The sequence below is a fragment of the Eumetopias jubatus genome, unplaced genomic scaffold (assembly GCF_037043125.1).
Source record: "Eumetopias jubatus isolate StellerSeaLion01/CBP00866 unplaced genomic scaffold, mEumJub1_p1.0 scaffold_2, whole genome shotgun sequence".
NCBI classification, from domain to species: Eukaryota; Metazoa; Chordata; class Mammalia; order Carnivora; family Otariidae; genus Eumetopias; species Eumetopias jubatus.
The window spans coordinates 86,842,922-86,870,449 of record NW_028274808.1 but is presented as its reverse complement, the minus strand read 5'-3'; the positions used below and the strand labels follow the sequence as shown (position 1 = coordinate 86,870,449).

The 27,528-nt window shown below is 39.4% G+C and overlaps 2 protein-coding genes across 13 annotated transcripts in view; one reads left to right on the top strand and one right to left on the bottom strand.

The window, feature by feature from the left end:
- NOCT (nocturnin) overlaps nucleotides 1-16,193 on the top strand; it is a 28,660-nt gene extending 12,467 nt beyond the window's left edge. Inside the window, exons 2-3 of the mRNA XM_028102241.2 lie at nucleotides 12,317-12,586; nucleotides 14,213-16,193. Coding sequence (XP_027958042.1) covers nucleotides 12,317-12,586; nucleotides 14,213-15,048 — 1,106 coding nt within the window. The 3' untranslated portion in view covers nucleotides 15,049-16,193. The remainder of the gene's footprint in view (nucleotides 1-12,316; nucleotides 12,587-14,212) is intronic.
- An 8,572-nt stretch (nucleotides 16,194-24,765) lies between these two features.
- Nucleotides 24,766-27,528, bottom strand: part of ELF2 (E74 like ETS transcription factor 2) — a 112,022-nt gene continuing 109,259 nt past the window's right edge. For all 12 annotated transcript variants that reach the window (XM_088021033.1, XM_028102232.2, XM_088021035.1 and 9 more), the window contains 2 exons: nucleotides 26,841-27,188; nucleotides 24,766-26,498 (listed from right to left, as the gene is read on the bottom strand). In XM_088021033.1, coding sequence (XP_087877159.1) covers nucleotides 25,871-26,498; nucleotides 26,841-27,188 — 976 coding nt within the window. In that variant the 3' untranslated portion in view covers nucleotides 24,766-25,870. The remainder of the gene's footprint in view (nucleotides 26,499-26,840; nucleotides 27,189-27,528) is intronic.

Sequence of the window (27,528 nt, the reverse complement as noted above, 5' to 3'; positions counted from 1 at the left end):
TGAGAAACAATGAGAATGGTTACTAAGTTACTTCCTCATAGAGTAGCTGGCTTCTAGGATTTGTAATGAGATTTAATTGAAAATGCAGTCAAAACAGGCAGAATTTGTAAATGGTGCATGTTAAGTCTTCAGTCATCCTTAGCTGTCACTGGCATCATTTTTAGGATGGGTGGGGGAGGGAAGAAAGGTGCCCCATAATCTTTGCTTTCTTTTGTTTTCAAATTTACATAGCCTTACTACACTGCAGTCCTTACGTGGGTCTAAGCCTTGGTTGGCACTGTTTCAAGTACAAAAATAATATGTGTAGTCTTCAGTGTTCACTTTTACTTAATTCCCTAGCTTGGGATTTTGCACTTGTTTTGACATGATGTCTATATGATACCAGAAAGTTTTAGAAAATACAGCCTTGAGAAATAACTAAGTAAGCTTCTATGTTCTTGGGAGTAGAAGCAGAAAAGAAAAACCGAACGCATGGGAAGAAAATGTATTGGGACTTCCCCAAATCCTTTCTGATTCCTTTGGTTTCATGACTTTATGAAAAGAATATTTTTGAAGTATAGAAAAATCTAGGTTGGATATCAGAAATAAAAGACAGAGGTAAGGGAAGAGTATCCCTGATTCGGGGATAGTTGTAGTCTCTGGAGAAGCATGGAGGTAGCTTTACAGCAGTGACCTCCCAGCTTCTGTGGTTGTATGCTCTGCCAGTTTAAAACAAATTTACGTATGTGCTCTGTGTTCATGTGAATTATATACTTGTCTGCTTTCAATCTGTTGTTTGTCTTGTCTTTTCTTTTTTTTAAGATAAAAAAGTTCTCATTTTCTTCCCAGGGGATTGCCTTATTTCATGTCCCCCAGAACAGGATGTCCACACTTAAAAGATCGTTGATCTGGAATAGAAATTCTCACTTTTTACTCTCTGGATCCTTTTACATTCTTAAAAATTTTTTTTAAAAGATTTTATTTATTTATTTGAGAGAGAGAGAATGAGAGATAGAGAGCACGAGAGGGAAGAGGGTCAGAGGGAGAAGCAGACTCCCTGCTGAGCAGGGAACCCGATGTGGGACTCGATCTCGGGACTCCAGGATCATGACCTGAGCCGAAGGCAGTTGCTTAACCAACTGAGCCACCCAGGCACTCCATTCTTAAAAAATTTTGAGGGGGACCCAAAGAACTTTTTGTTTATGTGGGTTATGTATTCATATGCATATCGATAGATATGTTAGAAAGAACATGTAGTATAATAAAATCAATATTAACATAAATAACATTTTTATGGAAAAGTAGCTATATTTTCCAAAACAAAAAGAAATTAGTTAAAAGAATGGCATTGTTTTACATTTTTTGTTTTTTTTTTAAAGATTTTATTTATTTATTTGTTTGAGAGAGAGAGAATGAGATAGAGAGCATGAGAGGGGAGAGGGTCAGAGGGAGAAGCAGACTCCCCGCTGCGCAGGGAGCCCGATGCAGGACTCGATCCTGGGACTCCAGGATCATGACCTGAGCCGAAGGCAGTCGCTTAACCAACTGAGCCACCTAGGCGCCCTGTTTTACATTTTTTGAAATCTCCTGAAGTCTGGCTTAATAGGAGACTGCTAGGATTCTCATATCTGCTTCTACATTCAGTATGTTGTGATATATTGTTTTGGTTAAAGTCTTTGAAGAAAATGCAGTCTCACAGATAATGTAGTTGGAAAAAGTTATTTTAACAGCGTTTTTAGATCATTGTAAATATACTTTGTGGTAGATTCTATGTTAGTTATTTGCAACATGGAATCTGGTGCCGTATCAATGAACTTTTTGTATTCTGTGACTTATTTAAAATCAATTGATTTGTCTGGTATTTTGAATGGATTTTTTTACCCATGAATAATTTTGTATCGGTCACTTGGAGAATGTTGGTTAACTGGGCTATGCAGATCTTTCAAATATACAATACCAGAAAACAGCATTAGTTAATAATACTACCCATCTTGTCAGAAGTCTTTAAGTTATTGGGAACCTGTCCTGCTCCTGATGGCAGATAAAAGTATTCCAGAGTTTTCCCTTGAAAATTTTTATCATTGACACAAAAACAGTCTTGTTTTCCTTAAAGTGACAGGCTCACTTAATACATTTCAGTGAAAATACCTGATATTCTTCCATATCTGATTAACTACAGTTTGTCAGGTTTACCTTTGGGAAAAATGGTGTTCCATGCAAAAAAGGGGCTAGTTCATTTTGCAACCCTAGTGCTTTTCTATAAGATGTTGTATTTTGGTATGCAGCCAAAGTGCTTTATGTGTATCTTCCATTGTCACATATTAAAAAGACATGTCATTAAGGTTCCAGATTTAACAAAAACACTACTTCCTCATTAAGGACATTTTTAAGTAAAACTGACTTTTCTAAAACTGAGAGTGTGTGGTGGTGAAGAATACTATGGCTACTTGTTGAGTCTGATGCCAGTGCCTGATTCATGCTAAGGCAGCAGCAGTTTTAGCACGTTTGTGGGTAAAACAGCAAACACGGTAAAAAGGGAAAGTGGTGTCTTAGTATTATTATGAAAGTAGTTTTGGCCATGCATACCTCTGAGAGGGTCTCAGACACCCGCAAGGGTCCATATCTGTACTCTCAGAAAACTGCTACTAGAATAGTTTCATTAGTGGGTTGTAAACTGAATTTCTGTGGGTCAAGACCAGCATTTTTAAAAAATGAAAGGGAATACCATAGGAAGTAGCACATACTCACTGTAGAAAAAGTAATTTTGTGAAACCCATTAGAGATGCCACAGGTGTGTACTGAGTTGGGAATGTTGGCTTTGTCACGTGAATTTTTACATTGACTGGCTTAAAATATGTATCTTACAAGTTATACATATAAGTATATAAATATGTGCATTTATTCTATATGTTCACATGGTAACATGTGAAATGACATTTTTAACTTAAAGTGTTCATCACTGCAGAAATGCAGTATCTGCTGAGGAGTGATTAGACAAGGCATGAGGACCACCTTGGGCCAAAAATAAATAAATAAGCCCAAGCAAAATTCCTAGGTGTAATGGTTTTATAAAAAATGTTTTAGGGACACCTGGGTGTCTCAGTTGGTCAAGTGTCATGATCTCGGGGTCCTGGGATCGAGTGCCTCATCAGAAGCGGGGAGTTTGCTTCTCCCCCTGCCTGCTGCTCCCCCTGCTTATGCTCGCTTTCTCTCTGGCAAATAAATAAATAAAATATTTTTGAAAAGTTTTAGACTCCTGTCTTTATTTTTATCCTCACAATAATCCTGGACATATAAGATGTATGTTTGTGGCATGGGAAGAAAAGCAGGTAGGTAGATGGCTTTTCTTCTTCTTTTCTTCTTCTTTTAGAGATAGCTAAATGGTTAGCTAATGGCAGACAGCAAGTGGAAAACCAGTCCTACAATGCACATATCTGTAATTAGCTCTGTATCTGTATATTTGTGTGCATAGCAAGTGAAACATGAATTCATCCTGACCTCTCTGACTCTAGCTCAGTACCACATGATTCGTTCTAGCCTTTTTTCCTTGCCTATTATCTGTAACTTCATTCTCTGTCAGTGAGAAATATGGCTTGCACCATCTACTGTCCTTTCACTTGTTCAACCCCAGTATGTTATGAAGCAGTTTGGGAATTGTTAACACCTACTACCCCTGTGAGAAACTTTACTAACTACATACAGTTCCTTTAGTCTTGAGTTGGATAGTTTCCATTAAAACGCTGTTTTCCAAAATTACTCAGGTCACAGCTCCTTTTTTAATGAACCCCTTTTGTGAGATTGCCATACATTGGTAATGGATTCATTTGTCAGAATCTGCACTCCGTTTTGAGATCATTCCATCTTCTGGTTTTCAGTTTGTACACGTTAAAGTTCATTCTTTTTGATGGGCAGCTGTATGGATTTTGACAAATGTGTAGGGTGTGTATCTACCACCCTAGTACTGTACAGAGCAGTTCCGTCACCCTCAACTCCCCTAGTCAGCCACTGCTCCCCCGCAACCCCCATCCTCTGGCAGCTACCAATCCGTATAGTTTTGCCTTTTCCAGAGGGTCGTATGAACAGAACCATTTAATATGTAAGTTTTAGGATCTGGCTTCTTTCACTTACAAAATGCATTTCAGATTCATCCATGTTGCCTGGGTATAGCTTGCAAATCAACAGCTTGTTCCTTTCCCTTGCTGGATACTGTTTCATTATAAGGATGTACTATAGTTGTTTATCCATTCACAAGGTGAGGGCCTTTCTCCGTTGCTTCCAATTTGGGGTGATTATTAAAACTGCTTCTTAACATTTGTGTACATATTTTTTGCATGAACATAGGTTTTCCGTTGACTGAGGTAAAATACCTATGGGCATGAGTTTTGAGGCATATGGTAAGTCTGTGTTTAATTTGTAAAAACCTGCCAAACTGTCTTCCAGAGGAGCCCTACATGGGAAGCAATAAATGGCAGTTTGTGAAGGAGTGGTATTTCATATTTAAATGTTGGATAAGACACACCAGTAAAGCCATCAGGGCCTGGGCTTGATAATGCAGTATCTTTGCTGCCCTAGTTGAAATACTCCCGTAGAGCTCGAGGGGCTGGCAGGATGAGCTCCGGTGCAGGAATGACACATTACACAGTTCTTAGCTGAAGTTCACTAGCTTCTGTGAATAAAAGCTTCTCTTTGCTATATGCCTTTGGTCTATATCCAGAGCATTGGAATGGTTGGTTTTGACAGTTCTGTTCAGGTTTATAGTGCTTTGGGGGAGAGGCTTTGTGGGCTTCCTCATGCCTATCATGTCCAAGGCCTCCTGCTTCAGTGGTTTTCCCTCTCTTGTGTCACCCCCACTAGCAAACAGGCATGCACAACAGCCTCCAAAAATTCTCTTGCCTCCATCTCTAGCCACAACTCCATTTCTCTCCTCTTTCGGGGCAGAATTTCCTCAAATTACCTCTCCGCTCTGTCCTACCTATTTCCTCTTTTCCCCACACTCCACCAAAAACTGGAAATCACTGTTGGTAAAGCCACTGAAGTCTTTCATGTTGCTAAATCCAGATGGTCTGTCTGTACTCTTCTTGAACTATCAGTAGCATTTGACACAGGAGATAACTACTACTTCAAGGACGAAACGCTTTCTTTACTTTGTTCCCAGGAAGATCATGCTCCCTTTCTTCTTTTCCAACTTCTCTGGCATGACATCCTCGGATTTTCATCCCACGTCTTCCCCAATTTACCCCAGAGCTCGGTCCTTTGACCTGTTTCCTCTCTCAACTCACTTTAGTCTCAAGTGTCCACTAACTTCTCCCAAACATTTATTTCCAGTTTGCTCCTCTCTCCTAAGCCTCAGTCATATCTAATTACCAAACTCCTCTTTTCTGCCAACCCCATCAAATCTTCCTAGCTAGTACTTGAAACTTTCAACCAGTTGCTCTGCTGGCAACCTTTGGGACTTTTTTTGGCTATTCTTTCTCAAACCATATCCAGGGTATCACTAAAACTTATTGGCTCCAATTAGAATTTTTCCAGAATCCAGCCACTTTAACTGCTATCACTTGTCGGAGCTACCACTGGATGATTATTAATTGTCCTCTAATGGGTTTTCTATGTCTGCCCTTACTTCCCTACAGTGTAACGTTTTTTGGGGTTTTTTTTTTAAAGATTTTATTTATCTGACAGTGTGCGCCCGCAAGCAGAGGGAGCAGCAGAGGGAGAGGGCGAAGCAGGCTCCCTGCCAAGCAGGGGGCCTGATGTGGGACTTATCCCAGGACCCTGGGATCCTGACCTGAGCTGAAAGCAGATGCTTAACGAAATGAGCCACCCAGATGTCCCCAGTGAGATTTTTTTTTAAATGTAAATCAGGTTCTTATTCCTGCTTAACATTCTCCAGTGGCTTCCCATATCAGATAAAACCTCACGTCCTTAGAATGGACTACAATGGGCTATATAATCTGCCCCCCTGTCCTCACTGCCTCCCTGACCTCATCGTTTTATTCGTGTGTTGCTGTTTATCAGTCTTGCCAAGCATGTTCCTTTCTCAGGGCCTTTGCATTTGCTGTTCTTCTCTCCAGAATGTTCTTCCACTGTATCTACATTAAGACTTCCAGATTTATTTCCTTACCACCTTCAGGTCTCTGCTCAAATTCTGTCTTTTAGTGAGACCTCCTTGGGCATCCCACGTAAATCAGCAACTCCCCACCCCCTAGCATTCCCTATTTCCTCTTCCTCCTTTATTTTTCTCCATAGCACTTTTCACCATATGACCATCGTCTTGTATTTCCCCACTGCAGTGTAAGCTCCAAGAGGACAGAGATCTTAGTCTGTTTGTTCACTGATCTACCTCCAGTGGGCTAGAATACTTGTCTGGTGTCCAGTGTGCATATGTGCGTTTGGGAGAGTGAGGCAAGAAAGTATGGTGGCTACCTATCTGTGATGGACCAAGTAAGTGGTTTACTCAGGAATTAAAGCTCCATATTTTAAGTCTTTTTTTTTTTTACAGTCTTTCTGATTATTGTTACCTGTCCTGATTGTTTTAACCCTTACTATACTCTATATGCTAGTAAGCACTCAGTTTTTCTCTCATTAGTTCATGTGTATTAATCTTTCCCCAAATACTTGGTAACTTCTCGAGAGAAAAGATAACATGTATCTTACTGGTATGAAGTGCCCTTTTCAAAGCTCTGAGAATAGGGAAATAAGGATGTAAAATCAACATACTGCTGGTAAATTATCCCTGAGGACTGTGAAATTAGATTATGAAGATTAGAGTTTTGCCCCAGGCCACACCCAAGAGAGTGAATGGTAGAGGTGATTCAATTGCAGAGTGTGCTGTGAGGACACAGCCTGACACATAGGGGGCCCTCGAGTGTGCGGGAGAAGGTGGACTGGTAGAGACATCTTTCAGAATCATCTGGCTCTCTCCTAATTCAGACTCACTATACGACAGGTTGATTTGTTAATCAGCTTCCTAGGTACTTTAGTATTAGAAGACATGTGCTATGTCACTTTGTTACTGCATAACTTGATATTCACATTTGCATTAGTCCACCTTAGGGACCAGTCCTTTAGTTCCTGTAAGATCTAAGCAACAGAGACAGGACTGTAATAAATACTCCTTAATAATATCCCTCTACCTAGTCTCTTATTTGAAACTGAGCCTAATGACATCTTTCTCAGGTAAATGAATCTGCAGTGAAATAAGAACAAAAGGTCTGTGCTAGTAAAACTTTTTTAAAGGCTATTTTCAGTGTATTCCATACCTAAGTACAGTTGACTCTTGAACAACATAGGGAGGGTGGGGGAACTAAACCCCTCCCCTGCACAGTCAAAAATTGGCATGTAAGTTTTGACTCCCCCAAAACTTTACTAATAGCTTGCTGCTGACCAGAAGCCTTACTGATAACACACAGTTGATTAGCACATATTTTATATGTTATTTTTATATTGTATTTGCAAAATAAAGCTAGCTAAAGAAAAGGTGCTATTAAAATCATAAGAGAAAATATACTTAAGAGTACTGTACTATAAAAAATCCACATATAATTGGATCACATGTTTAAGCCTGTGTTGTTCAGAGTTAGCTGTACTGTTAACACATGCAGTTGTCCATCCTGGGTCTCAAATAGAGGAATGGTACATGCAAGTTTTTTTTTTTTTTTTTAATTTTGTCAGTGTGCATGAGAGCAAGAGCATGTGGGGGGTGGGGGCAGAAGAAGAAGCAGGCTCCACGCTGAGCAAAGAGCCCAATGTGGGACACCTGAGCCAAAGGCAGACGCTTAACCGACTGAGCCACCCATGTGCAAGTTTTCTTAATAGAAATATGTATGTCTCTAGTACAAATAATAGAGATGTTATTTTAAAGTTGCCACCTGTTGTAACCTAGATGCATTTTTCCAAAAAGTCTTTATTTTTTTATGCATTTAAATTTTTTAAAGATTTTATTTATTTGAGAGAGAGAGAGAATAAGAGAGAGAGAGCACGAGAGGGAAGAGGGTCAGAGGGAGAAGCAGACTCCCTGCTTTTTTTTCCCAAAAATTCTTGAGGAAATTAGGATCCTTTAACAAGCCCTCATTTGAAAGGTCTGTAAGCAGGTCTAGAGAGTTGTGCACAGCGAAACAGTAAAAGAACAGGACTGAGATTGGTCTGTGGATGCCTATCCCATTCAAGGCCTTACTACTTAGCCATGTTACAGTGTGTTCATCTTTCTTGCTGCAAAGCTTTGTCTTTTGAGGGTAGTTTTAATTTTTGAAAACCACCAGAACACTTTGAGAGGCCCAGTCACAAATAAGATGATCAAATTTAATAATCTGCTGGTGGTCCAAAATGAGTTGGCTTTGGCAAGAGTTTTCCTTGAGTGTGTGGCTAATAGCCTATAAATGCATTTTCAAAACTAAACCAAAAAAAGGACAACAGAATGATGGAATTAGAATATCCATTTGCTTCGTTTCACATCTACACAACAGTTTCAGAATAACAACCCAAATACTACCACTGCTGATTATGATCACTGAAAACGGTTTATAATTTTTTTAAGTTTATTTTTCAATTTTTTTTGTAACCTCTGCACCCAATGTGGGGCTCGAATTCACAACCCTGAGGTCAAGAATTGCATGTTCTTCCAACTGAGCCAACCAGGTGCCCCCAGTTTGAAATTTTTTACTTGAATATATTTTCCTCATTCTGGTCTCTGCCCCCCCCCCCCTTTTCAGTTGTATTAAGTCTTCATAAGTTCCTTGTGGGATCACATAACCATTATATATTGTACTCTTTCAACCTCATTTAGACTTGATTTTCTAAGTAGCTGTATGTTTAATTAATGCTTACCACCCATCTTATATCTAAGTCTTGCTGATCATTTTGTTCTGAATTTGTGCTTTAGTTCCAGAAGTGGCAAAAATTTTTCTGCCAAGGACTGGATAGTAAACATTTAGGCTTTGAAGGCCAAAAGTGATCCTATTCCGTGTGTGTGTGTGTGTGTGTCTGTGTGTCTGTGTGTTTATTTTTTTAAGGATTTTATTTATTTGCGAGAAAGACCACGAGATGGGGGAGGGTCAGAGGGAGAAGCAGATTCCCTGCTGAGCAGGGAGCCTGATGCAGGACTCAATCCTGGGACTCCAGGATCATGTTTATGTATTTAACAACCCTTTAAAACCATTCTTAGCTCGAGGACTATACAAAAATACCTCTAGCTACATTTTGTCAGCCCTGCTCTACAGTTTCCTCAAGAAGGGCTCATGGAGTCAGTATTCCAGTGTTGCTGGATATAAATTCCTTGTTCACATATAGATGAGCCATATATAAAAAGTTTGAGTTATATATTTAAAATATGTACCTTCATTTTCTCTTGGCATAAAACATTGCAGTAGTCTAATTTTATTTTCCTTATAAGTTACTTGGACGTTTTTGCCTAGACGCCCAAGGGATTTCTTTCTTTTTCTTTACAGTCCAGTTGGTGTTGGTCATTCTGGGTTGATATTCTCAGGTATGTGATGTGTTTTTCAGTATGTAGTTTTGAGTAATTTTTTCAGTTTTTTTTCTTTTTTTTAGAATAAAAAGATAAGGCAGACCTTTATCTGATGTTTAAATATATCCATGATACATGCCTTTTTTTAACCTTATATATTTTTTTTATTTTAAACCATTTCATTTTTTTCCAGCTTAATTGAGATACAGTTAACAGATAAAATAGTATATATTTAAGGTATACCACATGTTTTGGTATACATATACATTGTGAAATTATTACCTCAATCAAGCTAATTAACACATTTGTCACCTCATTTACCTTGTATGTGTTGAGATCACTTAAGATCTATTCTCTTAAAAGATTTCAAGAATACAATACAATATTAACTATAGTTACCATGCTGAAATTAGATCTCCAGAACTTAATTCAACCCTGCATGATTGAAATTTTTTACTCTCAAAAGTTTTCTTAATTTACATGTAGTTTTTAGTATTTGTTTCATTTCCTTGCATTGGTTTTCCTGCTACAAGAATTCCTGTTACCCCAATATTGGATCTTTGCTTAAGTTAAGCACATAGTATTCACCACTATCTCTCAAATGCTTTATCTCCTAATGCTCTTTTGTTGCCTTATTTCTGAGTTTCCTAATTCTGATTTAGGCTATTCTCTCATTTTCTTAATGACTTTTAGCTCATTTGCAATAAGATAGTTTTGATTTGGTTCCTGGGCATGTCTTTCTGGTATGCTTTCATTGTCTGAAATGGATGTTTTTCTGTTCCTTATTCTCTTTATGTGAAGGTTTTCCTAACTTTGTAGAAGGAAATACTGTTCAAGATGGTTTTTCTGGCTTCACATAACTCCTCAAATACATAAATTCCTGTTGGACACTATTACTCTTTTTTTAAGATTTTATTTATTTGACAGAGAAAGACACAGCGAGAGAGGGATCACAAGCAGGGGGAGTGGAAGAGGGAGAAGCAGGCTTCTGCCGAGCAGGGAGCCCAATATGGGGCTCGATCCCAGGACCCTGGGACCATGACCTGAGCCGAAGGCAGACGCTTAACGACTGAGCCACCCAGGCGCCTCACTATTACTCTCTTTTTCATGCTCATTTTTACGTACTTGCTTTTTGTCACAATAACCACCCAAAACTCAGCTTGACAAAGATACATCAAAAAGATATGGAGCAGCCCTGTTGAAACTGAAGGACATCCGGCTAGTGGTGTGCTTAGAGGTTGACCTAGGTCAAGCATGCCATATGTTTCACATGTAAGGTGGCCCGTGGTGCCCTGTGAGTTTGCTGTGCTGCCTGTGTGACACGTGGGTTTACAGCTGGGGTGCTGCTACTCTTCTGGAGAGACTACACTTGAGAAACCAACCAGGAAGACCTTTAACTTCTTTTTTTCTTAAAAACAAGAAGTACAGAAGAAAGATTTTCAAAGTTGTACTACCAGCCAAGAAGAATATTTCTTCCTTTGGACCCATGTACTCAGATAGGCAAGCAGATTGATTAAAAAGAATTTAATATATTCAGATCAGACACTTTGGAAACAGGTGTGTGCATGCATTTGCGCATGTATGTGTGAGAGAACGAACAGGCTTGCTTTAAGAGGAACGTACACTTAAGTGTATGGTGTGTTTCTTTGCCTTAATCTAGCAGTCTTCCTGGGGGAGAAAACTACAACCACATTGAGTGGATGAAAAGGAACAATAGAGAGCATGCTTGCATGCTTATTGACCTTGATGTTTAAGGATACTTGTTGGTAAATATTTGGACTTGCCTTTGTGACCTGCCACAGTGAATATGATTGACTTCTGGTTTCAGATGCAGTCAATCAGCCTGCCGGGTAATGTATTTTATAAGAAAACTGTGTGTCTTTATCAAGAGAAGGCAAGGAAATCAGGATTCCTCCATACGATTCATCCTACACAGAATCTTGGGAGGTGATTCTCAGTAAAACTTGACCATAATTTATACTGTAATGAAGAGTAAAAAAGAGCAGTCTACCTGCTTACAGGTAGAACTTCCCTCAGGCTAATTAATGGGAGATTGTGCTCTCCTTTCCTAAGTGCATTATAATCTATCAGGATAAAAAGTGAAGCACTAGAAAATGCAGAGCAGGCATGCTTCCTGCTGCCCTCCATACCATTTCTCCTTGCAGAATCCCAGCACCGGTGGGCAGCCTTCTCTCTCACCCCTTCTACCTCCAGCCCTTTTTCTGGATTCTTAAAAAAATCTGGCAATTGATATTATAGACTGTATTGCTCCGTGATGTTCAGAGTCCTACGGAAAGCCAGAGCGCTGATGGATAGTTAACATCTAAGAGAAATGGATACGGATTTAACGCAGCTGTTACTTTCCGTAACAGAGCGATCTGTATAGATGAGGTAGCCAGAGTAGCAGCCTGGCTTTTCTCCAGGCTTATCATGGGCTTTCTAACATTTGGCTCTTTACAAACTGGCCTTCAAGTTTTTATTAAAATATTTAGAAAAAAAGGAACGTGGATTCTGTTGAGCCGTGCTTTCATAATAAGACTGGGTTTATAAATTATAAAGACAAATCCTAAATTAGAAGGGACCATAAAGATCAAGGTATTTCTCCCTTAAAAGAATTATCCTAGTTAATCAGAGACCAATTTTAACAGTAGTATTTCAGTTAACCTGTCGTAGTAGTAGAAAGTCAGAACCTGGAAACTCCTTTAAGCCACCTCTGCGGACATGGCTTCATACATGAACCTGGCGACATTGCCCTCAGTCGAGTTCTTGGCTTCTATGGACAGTAAATGTTTTATCTTCTAGTTGAGCTGAGTGAAAATGGAAGAAAGGCAGAAAAAGGAGCTGAGTGTATAATTGTGCTTTCCTTTTCTGTAGTGTGTTCCATGGGAAACGGTACGAGCAGACTCTATAGTGCTCTCGCCAAGGCACTGAACAGCAGTGCTGCCTCCCAGCACCCAGAATATTTGGTGTCACCTGACCCAGAACATCTGGAGCCCATTGATCCTAAAGAACTCCTTGAGGAATGCAGGGCTGTCCTGCACACTCGACCTCCCCGGTTCCAGAGGGATTTTGTGGATCTGAGGACAGATTGCCCCAGTAGCCACCCACCTATTCGAGTCATGCAGTGGAACATCCTCGCCCAAGGTATGCCTGATGCTTTTGTACCCGAGCTGTGAAGTTTGCTATGACCGCCTGGAACACTGACGTGTTATGTGGAGGGAAGAGGTGTGGGCAGATAGAGATGTAGGAGGATGGGGTGACTAGGGCAGCACGAGGAGCTCCCCGAAGGGGGAGGTAAGAAGGAAGGCCGTCCGGTTTCCAGGAATAAACCCAGCCCTCAAGATTTATACCTCACCTTCCATGTTTAAAGGACCCTCCCTGTCTTTTATCAGCCTCAAACTTCTGTTGCCTCCAACTCCCAGTCCACCGTGCTAAGACAGCGTTTGTAAGGGAGAAACAATCTGCTGAATGGGTGACAGGTAGAACTTTCTGCAAGGAATGGGAGCTCTGTGGGTGGTAGTGAGTCGGGGTATTCTTGAGGCCAGATTCCCACCCACATGCATCTGTATAACTTGAAGTCAAAGGGATATTGCTTTACTTCTCTGTTGATTAAGATATTACTTTGTTATGGTGGTAGAAAAAACACGTTTCCTAGGCCTGCTGAATTAAAAAGATGTATCATTGAACTCTCTTGTAGTGTTGCCTTTCATGTAGCAGTTGAAATTTATACAAAAAAGAAACAAAGGTAGCTTTTTAAAGAAGGGCATATACCCTGACTTTTCAATCTTAGATTTTTTTCCCCTAGGTGTGTTCGTCCATAAGTAGGAAAAGCTGCCTGTTTAAGATAGGTTCCATATCACTTCATATGGCTCATTTATAGGGTTAAAATTAGTGTATAGATGGGGCGCCTGGCTGGCTCAGTCAGTAGAGCATGTGACATTACTTGTAGACATTACTTAAAAATAAAATCTTTTTTTAAAAAAGTTAGCATATGGGCGCCTGCGTGGCTCAGTCAGTTGAGTGGCTGCTTTTGGCTCAGATCATGATCCCAGGGTATTGGGATCAAGCCCTGCATCGGGCTCCCTGCTCAGCAGCAAGTCTGCTTCTCCCTCTACCCCTCCCCCTGCTCGTGATCTCTCACTCACTCTCTCAAATAAAGTAAAATCTTTAAAAAGAAAGTTTGCATATAAAGTTAAATATATTTATTTCATCTGACAGTTTCTATCCCAGAATTACAAAGAACACTGTTTAAGGCTCAAACTTAAAAATTAAAAGTTTTTTTGTCCTAGAATATTGTCACACGAAACAGTTTTAATATGAAAGAAAATAAATTGCTTGCCTTATCTCGATATTAAGAGGTTATTTAGGCTGGTAGGTTTTGTTTTTGTTTTTGGGTTTTTTGGACGGAGAGAGAGCATGCACATGTATGTGTACACACATAAGCACGGGAGGGGTAGAGGGAGAGAAAATCTGAAGCAGGCTCCACATTCAAGAGCAGAGCCCAATGCAGGGCTCAGTCTCACGACCCTGAGACTATGATCTCAGCCGAAATCAAGAGTCGGACGCTTAACTGACTGAGCCACACAGGCGCCCCAGTTTGGTTGGTTAATACAGTTTAGACAGAGAAGAATCACCCAAAGTATCTGAAGTAGAGAAAGCATTCTGAGGGTTTTGAGTAGTGTTAAACTGAAGGAGACTTCCAGGTACTTAGCTGCTATAGAACCATGACTTCTAAGTACCTGTGACAACTGACTGGCTTTTTTATTTCAGCTCTTGGAGAAGGAAAAGACAACTTTGTACAATGCCCTGTGGAAGCACTCAAGTGGGAAGAAAGGAAATGTCTCATCCTAGAAGAAATCCTAGCCTACCAGCCCGATATATTGTGCCTCCAAGAGGTGGACCACTATTTTGATACCTTCCAACCACTCCTCAGTAGATTGGGCTATCAGGGCACGTTTTTCCCAAAGCCCTGGTCACCTTGTCTAGATGTAGAACACAACAATGGACCAGATGGCTGTGCCTTGTTTTTCCTCCAAAACCGGTTCAAGCTAGTCAACAGTGCCAATATTAGGCTGACGGCCATGACATTGAAAACCAATCAGGTGGCCATTGCACAAACTCTAGAATGCAAGGAGTCCAGTCGGCAGTTCTGTATTGCTGTCACCCACTTAAAAGCACGTACTGGTTGGGAACGATTTCGCTCAGCTCAAGGCTGTGACCTCCTCCAGAACCTGCAGAACATCACCCAAGGAGCTAAGATTCCCCTTATTGTTTGTGGGGACTTCAATGCAGAGCCAACAGAGGAGGTCTACAAACACTTTGCTTCCTCCAGCCTCAACCTGAATAGTGCCTACAAGCTGCTGAGTGCTGACGGGCAGTCAGAACCTCCGTATACTACTTGGAAGATCCGGACCTCAGGGGAGTGCCGGCATACACTGGATTATATCTGGTATTCTAAACATGCTCTAAGTGTGAGGTCAGCTCTTGATTTGCTCACTGAAGAACAGATTGGACCCAACCGGCTACCATCTTTTAATTATCCTTCAGACCACCTATCTCTAGTGTGTGACTTCAGCTTTAATGAGGAACCTGATGGACTTTTATAAATGCTTGTCTTTTTTATCACAAGAGTCTTAACCAAGGATGTTTCAGGAAACCAAAATAGGATAAGAAGTTGCCTGAGGAAGGATTCCCAGTTTTTTTTAATGTCATTTTCCATGTTTCCAGCATGCCCTTGGGAAGGAATCCCATTAATCCACAAACCTTTTCCATTAAAACCTACAGCAAAGAAGGTGTTTGCACTCCAGTTTTGGCTTGTATTATTTTCTTTCCCTTAGCATTACATTTGGATCATTTAAGGGCATTAAAAATGAGGCTTGTTTTGTAGCTTTTTCAGTTTAAGAATGCTATATAAAAATAGACTTGCTTGAGTCCTCCATAATTAACAAGTATACAGGAGCAATTTCTCTAGATAGCACTTCAAGTTATTTATTTGTGGTTTTTAAAATGTCAGCAAGATATGCATGGCAATATTTATTTTTTTATATTTTCATATAAGATTAAATAAATAGAGCATTGTGAACGTTTTAAAACCATGCAAAACATAAGTTATAGAGTAATTTATAGTGGTTTTCTTAAATCTCTAAGATCTTTTTATTTGGGATCTCTAACAATATTAGTGTATAAAGGGACTAGCCTGACAGGGTTTTTTGTTTATTTAAGTGGAAATATCAGGTCTCCTTGATAGTTTCTTCATAAGTAATCCTTGCTATGCCTCCATGTTCCCATTATTGTGTTTCTTAGATTCCATAGTCTTCATTATTGAATCACTGGTAGGCATTTATAGCTTTCCATTGGAATGCTATGATACACATTTGAGGTCACTCAATGTCTGTTTGTATTGGACTGTGCTTTTCACACTAGGTTATTTAGGAACTGTTATATGGCAGTAGCTAAGAAAGTAAGTGGGGCCTTCTTTTCAGAGATAGGAAACTAGAAAGCCTATTAATGAGGCTATCCTTAAAATCTAAGAGAGCCAAGTGGCTAGTTCAAAATGTCTAGAAAGAAGAATGTAAAACGTTAGAAAGATAACTTGGACTTCTCTTCCATAAGAAATAAAAGTGGTACAATATAACAGGTGAAGCCCCTTTCAAGCAAAATCCCAACAAATAACCTATTGGCAATAAATTGATAAATACTTCAACCCATGAGTTGTAAATATTTAAGAATAATAAATGGTCTTTTAAAGCTAGTGATTTTAGTATCTTGTCTTTTTAGTCCAAAAAGAATCTGGGAGTAGATTTGATCTTTTAATACTATTAACATGGTGACCCACAGTATCCCATTTACGCACAGACCTTCATTTTTTAAGTGGATCTGTAGCTGCACATTGAAGGCATCTATGCTATGCTTATGTAGTATCCCTAGGGATCACGGTTGGAGTTCTGCAAAATGGTTCACCCAAATATTCTGCATTAGAACTACTTTTGAAATAAATGAGGTTTTCAGTACATTGTATACACAAAATCTTGGGGCTTCCTGGAAGGAATGGCTAGCCGGAATAACATCTGTACCAACTGTCATTTGGTTCAAATCTTAGCATGATAATGGTACCATCATCACTGTTGAGAAACCAAATACTGATTGATATAGACATTAAATATTGTTTGTGTACCCCAAAGTACACCAACCTGAAGAGAAACTATCACAACAGCTCCAAGAGAGCAAATCCGGATGAGAATGAAAGCGAAAATAATGTTTGCATTTCAAATGTTGTCCACCAATACATGAATTAACAGGCTATGGGTTGAGGGTTAGACTAGGGGTGGCTGGGAATGCTAATGAGCAAAAAAGCTGGAAATAACCATGTGATTATAATGTGCCTATAAATTAAGGAAATAGGGGGAAAATTACAGTGGAACTCTCCTTGAGTTATCCTTTGGAGTTAGGGCAGTATGCTTCTGTTTGATGGTTTTGTATTTGTCTTTATTTAAAATGGAGTTATGTGAGCATTTTATGTAAACAATTTTTAGTAGTATATTAAATCTTGTTGGATTGTACTTCATATTTTAGTTTTCCTTTTAAGTCTTTGTAGACACCTTTGCCTTAGGTCTATCAGAGTAACCAGAAGCAGAATGGTAAGTAACAAATCTGTATTGTAAATTTTTAGGCATGTTCCATTTAATGAATTTCTCTTACTCCACCCCCCTGTACCTTTTGGTTCAGCTTTTCCTTTTATATCGCATATTTTACCCGTGGTCATAAGAAGAGTCTTAAAAGAGAAGTAAATTGTGTGTATTCGAAGAGAATGAGAGTGGCAATGGATTTTTTTTTTTCTCCGTGCCCTATTTCAGTAGATTGCCTTCTACAAGGTGAAAGGAATAGGAGTGACCACTTCATTCATTAAGCAAAGAATAATGGTGTATACATAAGAAGAAACTAACATTTGAGTTCCTTACCTTTGGCTCCAAGAGCTTTCAATACGATCTTTCAACTACTCTGAATTAATTTTTCTCCAACTATTAATTTAAAATGGAATGTAAAACATCAGATCATTTGACCAAAGTGACAGCTAATAGAAGAGCCAGTATTCAGACCTAGGTCTGTCTTGACTCCAAAATGCTTGCTTCTTTCCCCACCAACATGTTCCCTTGGCCGTGAGTGAGTACAGCTGGAGATAGAAGTGATACGTGGGGGAGGAAGAGATCTGTTCCAGTGAAAAATGGTCAAATATAAGGCAAATACTTTGTAGTACGTATGCAATATAGAATAGAAGCAAGATACAGAGGCCAAATCGCAGCTGAAAGAGATCTCCATTATTCCAATACAGTAAAGTAGTTAAAAAGTAGAACATCTATTACTGTTTGCATACTTCTTTTCAGAAGGAAGCAGTAAGAACAGTTACTCTAATAGTGTTTCAAACTAGAGGAAGAAATTGATGCAGATATTCTGTACTGGAGCCATTTTTTTTAAAACATCCAAGATTTTATAATAGTGAATGTTGCATATAATTAGATAATGAGTTTTAGGCTTGAGGAAGTTTATATCCAAGATATAAATTCTAAAAAGATAAAAACACATGCTCATAATCCTAATTGATTTCAGTTTTAGAAAAGGAAAGGCATCCAAAAAATGAATGTACTTGCAGAAAGAGCTTTTTTTAATGACGTGTATAAAAATACAGCACAGGCAAGCTTTCATCTAGAGGGGCTTAGATACCAGAGTGGGAGAGGACTGGAGCTTCTAAAACAAGCAGAGGGAAGGGGTGCCTGGGCGGCTCAAGTTGTTAAGCGTCTGCCTTTGGCTCAGGTCATGATCCTGGGGTCCTGGGATTGAGCCCCACATTGGGCTCCCAGCTCCGCGGGAAGCCTGCTTCTCCCTCTCCCACTGCCCCTGCTTGTGTTCCCTCTCTCGCTGTGTCTCTCTCTGTCAAATATATAAAATCTTTAATTAAAAAAAAATAAAACAAGCGGAGGGAAAACAACATCAAACAGAGGGGCCTGGGCTCTAAGTGAAGACAGCTCTGCCCAGCATGGCCCTCAACAGGTTGCTTCGTCTCTAGGGCCTCTAGGGCCTCAGTTCTCTCATCCACAGAGGATTGTTTCGCACCTGCCCTGTCAACCCCATAGATTTGTGAGATGTTTGTGAAATAATATCATAAACTGTTATATAAGATACAAGTCAATGAACCTTGCTTCAAAAGTTCAAAGCAAGAAAGGGAAGGGCATCGGACTTGATGTCTTAAAATATTCATGGATGTTGTAACAACCCACTCTTAACAATTCTAAGAATAATCATCTTTCAATTTGAAAATGCAGAACAAATAGGATTAATAGAAAATTAAGCCCCAAATAGGTGAAGATTTTTTTTTCCTAAATGTTTCTTCCAAGCATATATGAAGTTGTAGGTGATCTGGTTCTTTAACTTCATGAGAGGGTATCAACCCTACTTTGACAGGTAAAGTAAAAAATATTGCCTTTGTGTGATGAAACAGAATACTCATAATTCCAGGCCCTTGATCCCTAGATTTCTGGAAAGCTCACGTCTAAGAAAACATTCACCTATGATTAGACATGCGGACACAGCTATTCCTCTTGACAGAATGCTAGGAAAAGCTTTGTTGCTTCTAAGCAGCTGGTAAACTGGATTATATGAATCTCATTACTGATCAACTTACCTTTTTTGCTTTGGCTTCTAAGACATTCAAAACCAGACCTTATAGCTGAATTTTAATTATTTGGTGACACTTTACAATGTTGTTACAAAGTCTGTATGCTTTTGTCTTTTGCCATCCTGTCTTTTTTTCTTTGCCTAATTTTCTCTTACCCTTTTTATTTTTTTTGGCTTTCACTTAGATTATGTAAACTATCTGAAATTCTTTTGGTAATAGAGTATAAATTATCTTGCTACATTAAACAGATTCAGGCATCTAGATGGAGACAGTTTGTGTACAAGAACGTCAAAATACAATTACAGACATTATCTGTAATATTATCTATAATATGGACAGACATGAATCAAGAAGGATGATGGAAGACTAGACACAGGGAACATGTCCAACATCTCACTTTGGTTTCCATAGATTGGTGAACCTGAAGAAAACACAGCAAAATTCTACAACATTTTAAGATCTAGTTTGTGAGAAAGTAAGGATCATTACATGATAGGATAGCTAACTTCCCCCCCCCCCGCCGCCCTGTCCTCCCCCCCCCTTTTTTTAGACGGGAGGGAATATAGGTTGAGGCTAAAACTAAATTGGGAGGCAGACCTAAAACTATGTTTTTAGGTCTGCCACTGATCAGCTGGACTGAGACTGAGGAGTCCATTTGTTCCTGAACCTCAGTTTATTTGTAATATAGGCAATGGATCAGACCACCCCGAAGTTTCTTAAAAACACTAAGCTGAGGCACATCAGCACGATGTGAGTTTCTGCTGCCACAGCTCAAAAATACTGTTGAAATTTTTTGAAACTGCTTCCACATCCAGTTTCATTATGAAGGTCTCAAAACCAGTGTGAATTTAATAGCCACATCTCATTTTGAACCAAATATGGCATTATCTAGCTTGATTCACATCGGTTTATTAACCTCAAGTGACTTGGCTATTTCTAAAACTAAAATCTTCCTCAGCAGAAAACTTGCCTCTATTAATTGTGTTTTAAATTTTAGGCAGTGCTCCAGGAAGCAATTCAAAAGTATGTTGAACAAGGGCAGCACTGTTGGCATTAGTACACAGCTAAGACTCTTTGAGACTGACTGCTTACAGAGATGTTAAATATGAGGAGACTTTAGTAGACTAAACTGATGAAATCTACAGTATGTAGGCTTTTCAGAAACCCATTTTAATACTTAATAGATACATCTCAAACTACCTTTTTCCACTGAACATTTTAGAAAAGCCTATGTTAGGACACAGATCCTCGGACATAAAGCCTTCCTTGATTGTATCTATATGGCAGATACCTGGTTCCCAAACCTGACGGCAACAGTGAAATCTAGAGATGATGAAAAACACTGATGCCTGGCTCCCATTCCCATACATTGTAATCTACTTGGTACGGAGTGTGACGTGGGCAACAGGATTTCTAAATCTTCTGAGGTGATTCTAACGGTCAGCAAAATTACCATTGTGTTAACAATGAATGTCGTACAACTCCAAAATAATTTCCAGATTATGTAAATTCTATTTCACGTATTATGACAGTGATGGTATCACTTCATCAAAGAAAGTCTTCTAAAATACACATTTTCTCAAAGTTAAACATTACTACAACGGGATGGGAAGAAACAGTATCTTGGGAGAAGACAACTGTTGGTTTATAGCCTGTTTACAGTTCAGTTTTTTGATATGGAGTACTTTTTTGAAATTTATTTGAGAGAGCATGAGCAGGAGGGGCAGAAGGAGAGGGAGAGAGAATCTCAAGCAGACTCCATGTCGAGCATAGAGCTGGACACCTGGCCGCATCCCACAACCCCGAGATCATGACCTGAGCCAAAACCTAGTCGGATGGTTAACCAGCTGAGCCACCCCGGCGCCCCTGGAGTATTTTGCATTAAGCAGTCATGTTCTGTTTATAAGTTCTAACTTTAGAAGCTGTGATATATTGTGTTTAAGTCCTGAACTCAGCATTACTGCTGAGTTGCAGTGTTCAAAAAAGTTACGGTTGCTTAAAGAGTGAAATAGAAATCAAATCCGTCTCCCTGCTGCACTTGAGTTTTCAAAGCTCTGGAGGGGTAGTGCAGAAAGGCAAATCAGCACACTTGCAGAGTGAATAGTAACCTCATTCTCATTAGGACGGGCATCACTGTGTACTGACTTCCTACAGAATACTATCAGTTTTCATTACAGAGGACATGATTGTAACAGAGAGGCTGAAGTACAGATGATAAGTCACAAGCACAGAGGGCTTGTATAGTGAATGGGTGAAAGCGTAATACAGGGAGAAGTGGTGGTGATGGCTGTGGAACTAAAGTAGGGTTATTACTCTGGCCTCCCCAAAACAATGTGCTGTGTAGTGCCCTTAGAATAGGCCAGGTGATTTCAAATAAAAGGAGCAAGAGATACTTCGGAAATAACCCCAAAGCCAAAATGTTCTTTGTGTAGAAGTTCAGCTGATGACTTCTTATTACACATGACTTCTGTACAGTCATCAGAGATGCCTTCTCCATAGTGAGGTATTGCAAGGTGTCAGGCAAGCCACTGGTAATGCCCCAGGTGCCCCATCCCTTACATTCCACCTTCAAGGCCACCCCTCTGGTGGAACTGCCCTTTTTTCACTGTATCAACAATCTCTGGCTTTTTCTTTCGCCTCATTTGCTTAGCCCTTCCTGCTACACTTGATAGCACTGCCCACCATATCTGGAAATGCTACCTCGTTTGTCCTGTTAATTCTCTGTGAACAGTCCTTCATTTCCACTGCTGATGCCTTTTCCTCTCCCCTAACCCTTGTCTTCACATACTTTATACTTTTCAGTCTCTAGACTCAATTCAAGGTGGACCATTCCCCAACCTTTGAAGCCTATTTCAGAAATTTTTTACTTTGATGTCTGTCACTTCTCACTCAGTAAATAAAGTGAACTCCTATCTAGGTGAACGCAGAGTGGTCTAGAGAGTAGTCATCTGTTGGAATGGCCCAGTGAGGTGTAGGTGTCTGGAATGTCTGTAGCCCAGAGATGACTAAAAGAGTAGCAAGAGAATAAGGCTTGGGAAGGTAGGCAGAGGCCAGATCAATGGATTTAAATGTTATATGTTACACTTTGAACTTTTGTATTTTCAGGAAGAGATGCCATTGAAGAATTTATTTTTAAAAGATTTTTATTTGAGGAAGAGCACAAGCAGGGGGGAGAGGCAGAGAGAGAGAGAAAGGGAGAAGCAGACCCTCTGCTGAGCAGGGAGCCCAATGCAGGGCTCAGTCCCAGGTCCCTGGGATCATGACCTGAGCTCAAGGCAGACACTTAACCCACTGAGCCACCCAGGCGCCCCACCATTGAAGAATTTAAAGCAATTACAAGGGAGTGATGAAATTTGCATTTATAAGTAAGAGTAGAGGGAGGGTTAGTGAGACAGCAGTAAAGGTTGGGAGGATGGGAAAAAAGGTTGGGAGGATGGGAAAAAAGGTACTTTTTTCTACTTAAAAGGTAACATCAATAGGATTTGGTGAATGATGGGAGGTAGGAAGTAAGGTGTCTAGAATGGTTTCTTCTGGCATGAGTAATGGACTGCTGGTAGTGTCATTTACTGAGCTAAGAAGAACAGATTTTAGAACAGAGTTTGACCAGACATTCAGGAGGAAATCAGGAAATTGTAAGCAGTTAGATAAACCCACCTGAGTCTTACTACACACCTGAGTCTTACTACACATTTGGTAGTAAAAACCACAGGCATGAATAAAACTAACCATTAAGTTGAAGTGAAATTGTAATAGTAAACACTTAAGAGTGCTTGCTATATGCCAGGCAATGGTTCTAAATCCTTAACATATTCATTTAATTTGTACACCTACTCTCTGAAGTAAAGAAGAAAATTTGAAGAAAATCTGAAGAAAAGAGACCCACAGACAGAATCTTGCTAAGTATTAACATTAAATGGGAAACTGAAGGAGAGCAAAGCAGACTAAGAAGGCAGGAAGTAAACCAGAAGGATGTCATGGAAAACCAAAGAATTTACGTAGGCTAAGGCACAAGATCCCATGAAAAAAATGAAGTGTCTGTTTAATTTTACTACTGGATTGTTGGATCTCAGAACTGTTTCTCTTAAGCCAGAACTCAGCTACGGAAGAGAGACAGCAATAGGCTATAAAACTTGTTGGAACAAGGAGACCACAAAGGTATGAAGGGGGGAGAAGACGGAGTACAGGAGGAAGGCACCCCTGCCTCCTTCCTGAAACAGATGGGTAAGGATGGATGCCAGAGAAAGTAGATGTTCTTACAGTCAAGGGTCCAGAAATGGAGGGAGTTCATAGCTCTGGACCACCATGTTCTCTAGAAAGAGGTATACTGGTCATTCGGTTAAGCAGGGTAGTAAGGCTGGAATTGTTGCTGGAAACAGACCTAAGGAATAAATGGACAGACTGCTGATTATTGTTCACAAGCCCTAGTGAGGCTGGAATACACAGTGGCATTAAGCCATTGTTACAAGGTTCTTCTCCAGCATACCGGACACGAAAAAGCAAATGTTAAGTTACAGTGGTTTACAGTTTGGAAGGGTTGAGATTAAAAGCCGTACCACTGAGAATTTTAATCAGAAACACTCTGATCAGTATATACTGTCTACATCTGTTTCCAAACCTGGACCTTAGGTGTACTTAGAATTTCTGAGACAAAAAAATGTCTAGGTAGTGTGGTGGAGATAAGCTAGGTAGTTCTGACTTAACCCAGTTAGAACCAACTAATAATACAGTGGTGAGGGGGGAATTATTCACTCAAAATTGAAGTCTCTTTAGTTGTCCTCCATAGCACATGACTTAGATTCTTAGCAAATATGTTACCAAAACCAACACATGTCCAATGTCAATAAACTCAGCATTTGGAGAAAGGTGTAGGTATGGTATGAGCTATCTATTCTTTGCCCTCCAAAAATATCATGGAGTATAACTAAAGAAATGAAACTATAGTGCAAAAAAGAAGACAACTGTATTAAGTGCCAAAGAAAACTGAAATTTTAGGAACTGTCTTAAAAGTAGGTAAAATTTGAGCTTAATTCCCAAATGGGATAAGAATCAAGTGAGTTTTTCTTTGAGATTTTATTAAAAAGTACCATCAGGTATGTCTGGAAAATTAAACGATTACAAAGGGTGCTATTATAAAAATCTTTGTCAACCTAAGTAGTGTCTGATCAAATGCACAACTGAAGGCCACAAAACATTAAGTATCAGTTTATTTAAATTTCTAAAAGATGTAAAAATAGACAACTTTTCTTTGTAGTAGAAAGAGCATTAAGATGTGGGGTCACAGGACCTAATTTGGTGTGAAATTAGGAAATTCATGTAATCCCTCTAGTACCTCCATTTCCTAATTTGTAAAAGGGCTAGAGTATCACTTGATCTTCTTAACCCTCAAAAGGTCTGTTTGAGAAATTTCTTTAAGTGTGGCCAACATTAAAATAATAAACTCATGGTAAGTAGAACATTATAGTTCATGATAGTAATTAGAAAATAAGTGGCAACATGCAGATACTTGCCAAATATTAATGTAATGAAACAAACAGAAGGAAAATTTTTTCACACAGTAGTTGGGAAGGAGAAATAAGACTTCTATACTTAAACAGTGTCTCTATACTAGCTTTTGAATATTGTTATAAATATCACCAGAGACCAAAACACAACATAAATTTCATTTCTATATTTCAGAAAACCTACTTGAATACACTTTGAAACAAGAGTACAACAAAATAGAATATACTTCAAATGTTGAATATACAAACTATTATAGTTCAAATCTGAACACTGGTACTTTCCCTCTTAAACTTCAACTAAAAAAAAAAAGGAAGGAAGAAAAAAAAAAAAACAAAAACACCAGGTATTAGAGCTACCTGACAAAAATTCATGCTGAGCCTGAACTTCCAAGTGACAGTAGAACTGAAACTGCTATGTCTGCACAGATGCCAGGGCTAAGTGAGTGACACAGGCAGGTTACAGCAAAAGGCCAGAGCCAACTGTTAATTGTCCACAATTAAGAAACTGACAGACTTAAACTACCATATAAAATGTTACATGTAAATTCTATAACAATACTGTGCTAGGTACAAGATTTTTAAAATTTTTCTTTTAATAAAAAAAGCTTTACACAAACAAGCCATTAGCTTATTTCAATAAAGAAAACTGAAAATTAGTCTAAGGCCTTTGTTTTAAATCAGCTTAAGCTATATGATATAAAAAAAAAAAATCGCACTAGGTCTTTTTTGCTATCCTCTTTCTGAAAAGCTTTTGGATCCATTTTCAATTCACATTCTAAAATACCTATATTAGCAGTCTTCACATAGCACCAGTTAAGTGAGTTCTGTGTGAACACAGTAATAATTGCTGGTATGCATATAAAATGCATCAAAAATTGCTCTATGTAACAATGAGATCACCCGTCCCAACCCCTCCCCACTGAAAACTATATAACCTCTTACAGAGTGTTAGTGTTCCAAGTCTTAGTGTAACTGGATATTGTAGTGAGTTGCTTGGTCCCTTTCAATCCTTTTCCTTATTGACGGGTTCAGTTGTTTCCTACTGTAAGAGGCAGTTTTCTGTCAGCATCTCTGTATGTAGTTCATTTCCCACTGAAACATGGGATAGGTAATTTATTTCCAGTAAGTCTGATTGTTTTCTTAGATGCGTTAAAAATGTTTTAAAGTCTTCTTTTGACTTTGCTTGATGACCTCCCTTGCAAATATTTGTGTTAGTTCTATCACTAACAGTCTAAAGTCCACGGTAGAGCTGCTCTTTTATTTCTCACATGTCACTAGTCCTTCCGTTTTCATAGTTACAGGAAGGGCAATAGCTGAAGGCGCACTGACAACCACTACGTGGGTCACTGTCTTACTTCCATCTGCTGGTTTTTCTTCTTGTACCAGCTGCAAAGTTTTCACGTCATGTTCCTGCTTTTTTGCCACTGCTTCTGATTTGACCTCTGGCCCCTTCAGGACCGCGCTGATAACTCGCGGAGGAGTCTGGCCAGACGCCTGTTGAGTAGGCACTGATAGTCTCATTACAGGTGTACCGTGGGCTATTGAAACGGGGGTAAGTGCTCTCACAGCCAGCGGGGTTCCAACAATGTTAATGCTTCCGGACCCAGTCAGATTTGACTTTGTCTGCAGCTGACACTGTGCAAGTTGTGTAGCTGGGATGGTGATAATTTTGGCAGGCTGCATGGTGATTTTGTCTCCGTTTTCAGAAGAGGCTGGCATCACAGTAGGGATCGTCTGAATAACTACCTTGGGAGAGGTTGCTGTTGTTGGACTAGTGCTGGTTATTAACGGTGCACCTGCATTAACTGACTGAACTGCCACAGTTGAGATTTTCTGACCCAACGATGTCATTACAACAGGTACTTGCATTGCCACACGAACTGTCCTAGTAAATTCAAAAAAAGTTGATTTAATGTTAAAGTAGACAATAGGTCTCTTGAGCAAAAAGATGAATGCAAACCTGTAATGTACAAAACTAAGGTTCCCAAATTTTACAGGTGTACTGACAATTTAGAATATATGAAATATTGTGAAACAGATCTTAAAAACAAATGCCCACGTTAAGTTCCATCTACAAAACCATAAAAACAATTCGAGTTAGTTGAGACCTCTACTTTAACAGTAACAATAAAATACATTTAAAAGATCAAACACTCTTCAAAGTCTTGACGACAGTGGATTTTTAGACTGCTGACATTAAAAACAGTATATAGTTTCCTTCACTGACCTTGGAGCTGCTGTTGCTGACACAGACGCAGTAGTAGTAGGAGACCTGGATGGAGGATCATGACCAGGGGAAGTGATGTTTACAACTCTAGCTACACCCTTCTCTGCCCTGGAGCAGTTCAGAGATGAGTTTTTTCCACCACGAACAGAGGTTGCTGCTTTCAGGAGACTCTCTGCAGACAGTGACACTCGTTCTAAGGATTTTTCATCAGTAGCTGCTGCTAAATCTTCATTACAAGTTTCACTTTTGTCGTCATCTATGACCACTATGTTTTTGGGCATATCCTTGAACTGATATACAAGCCTCTGTCCTTCAACCTTTGCAAGAATACCCCTTTGGTAATAGTATCTGTAACAGAAACAGTACTAAATGAAGCAAGTGTATTACTACATCTTTTGCGTACCCCCTGCCCCGCCCCAAAACACCATGTGGAATGGACACTAACACAAACATTCTCTTACTCCCATTAGACATGAGAAGAAGCTCTTGCTGGCTGGGGATTGTTCAAAAGGCTAAGAACTTGGATAAGAATGAAGTTGGAACCTGGTGCCACACTTCCTTTAACCTTTAGGTTTATAAAATAGCTACAAGTTCTCTTTCTTAAAGGAAGTAATTCAACCTAAATACCAAATACTTTACTGTATCTTATGACATCAGTAAAAATTCAACTGTGATTTACACAGGTTAT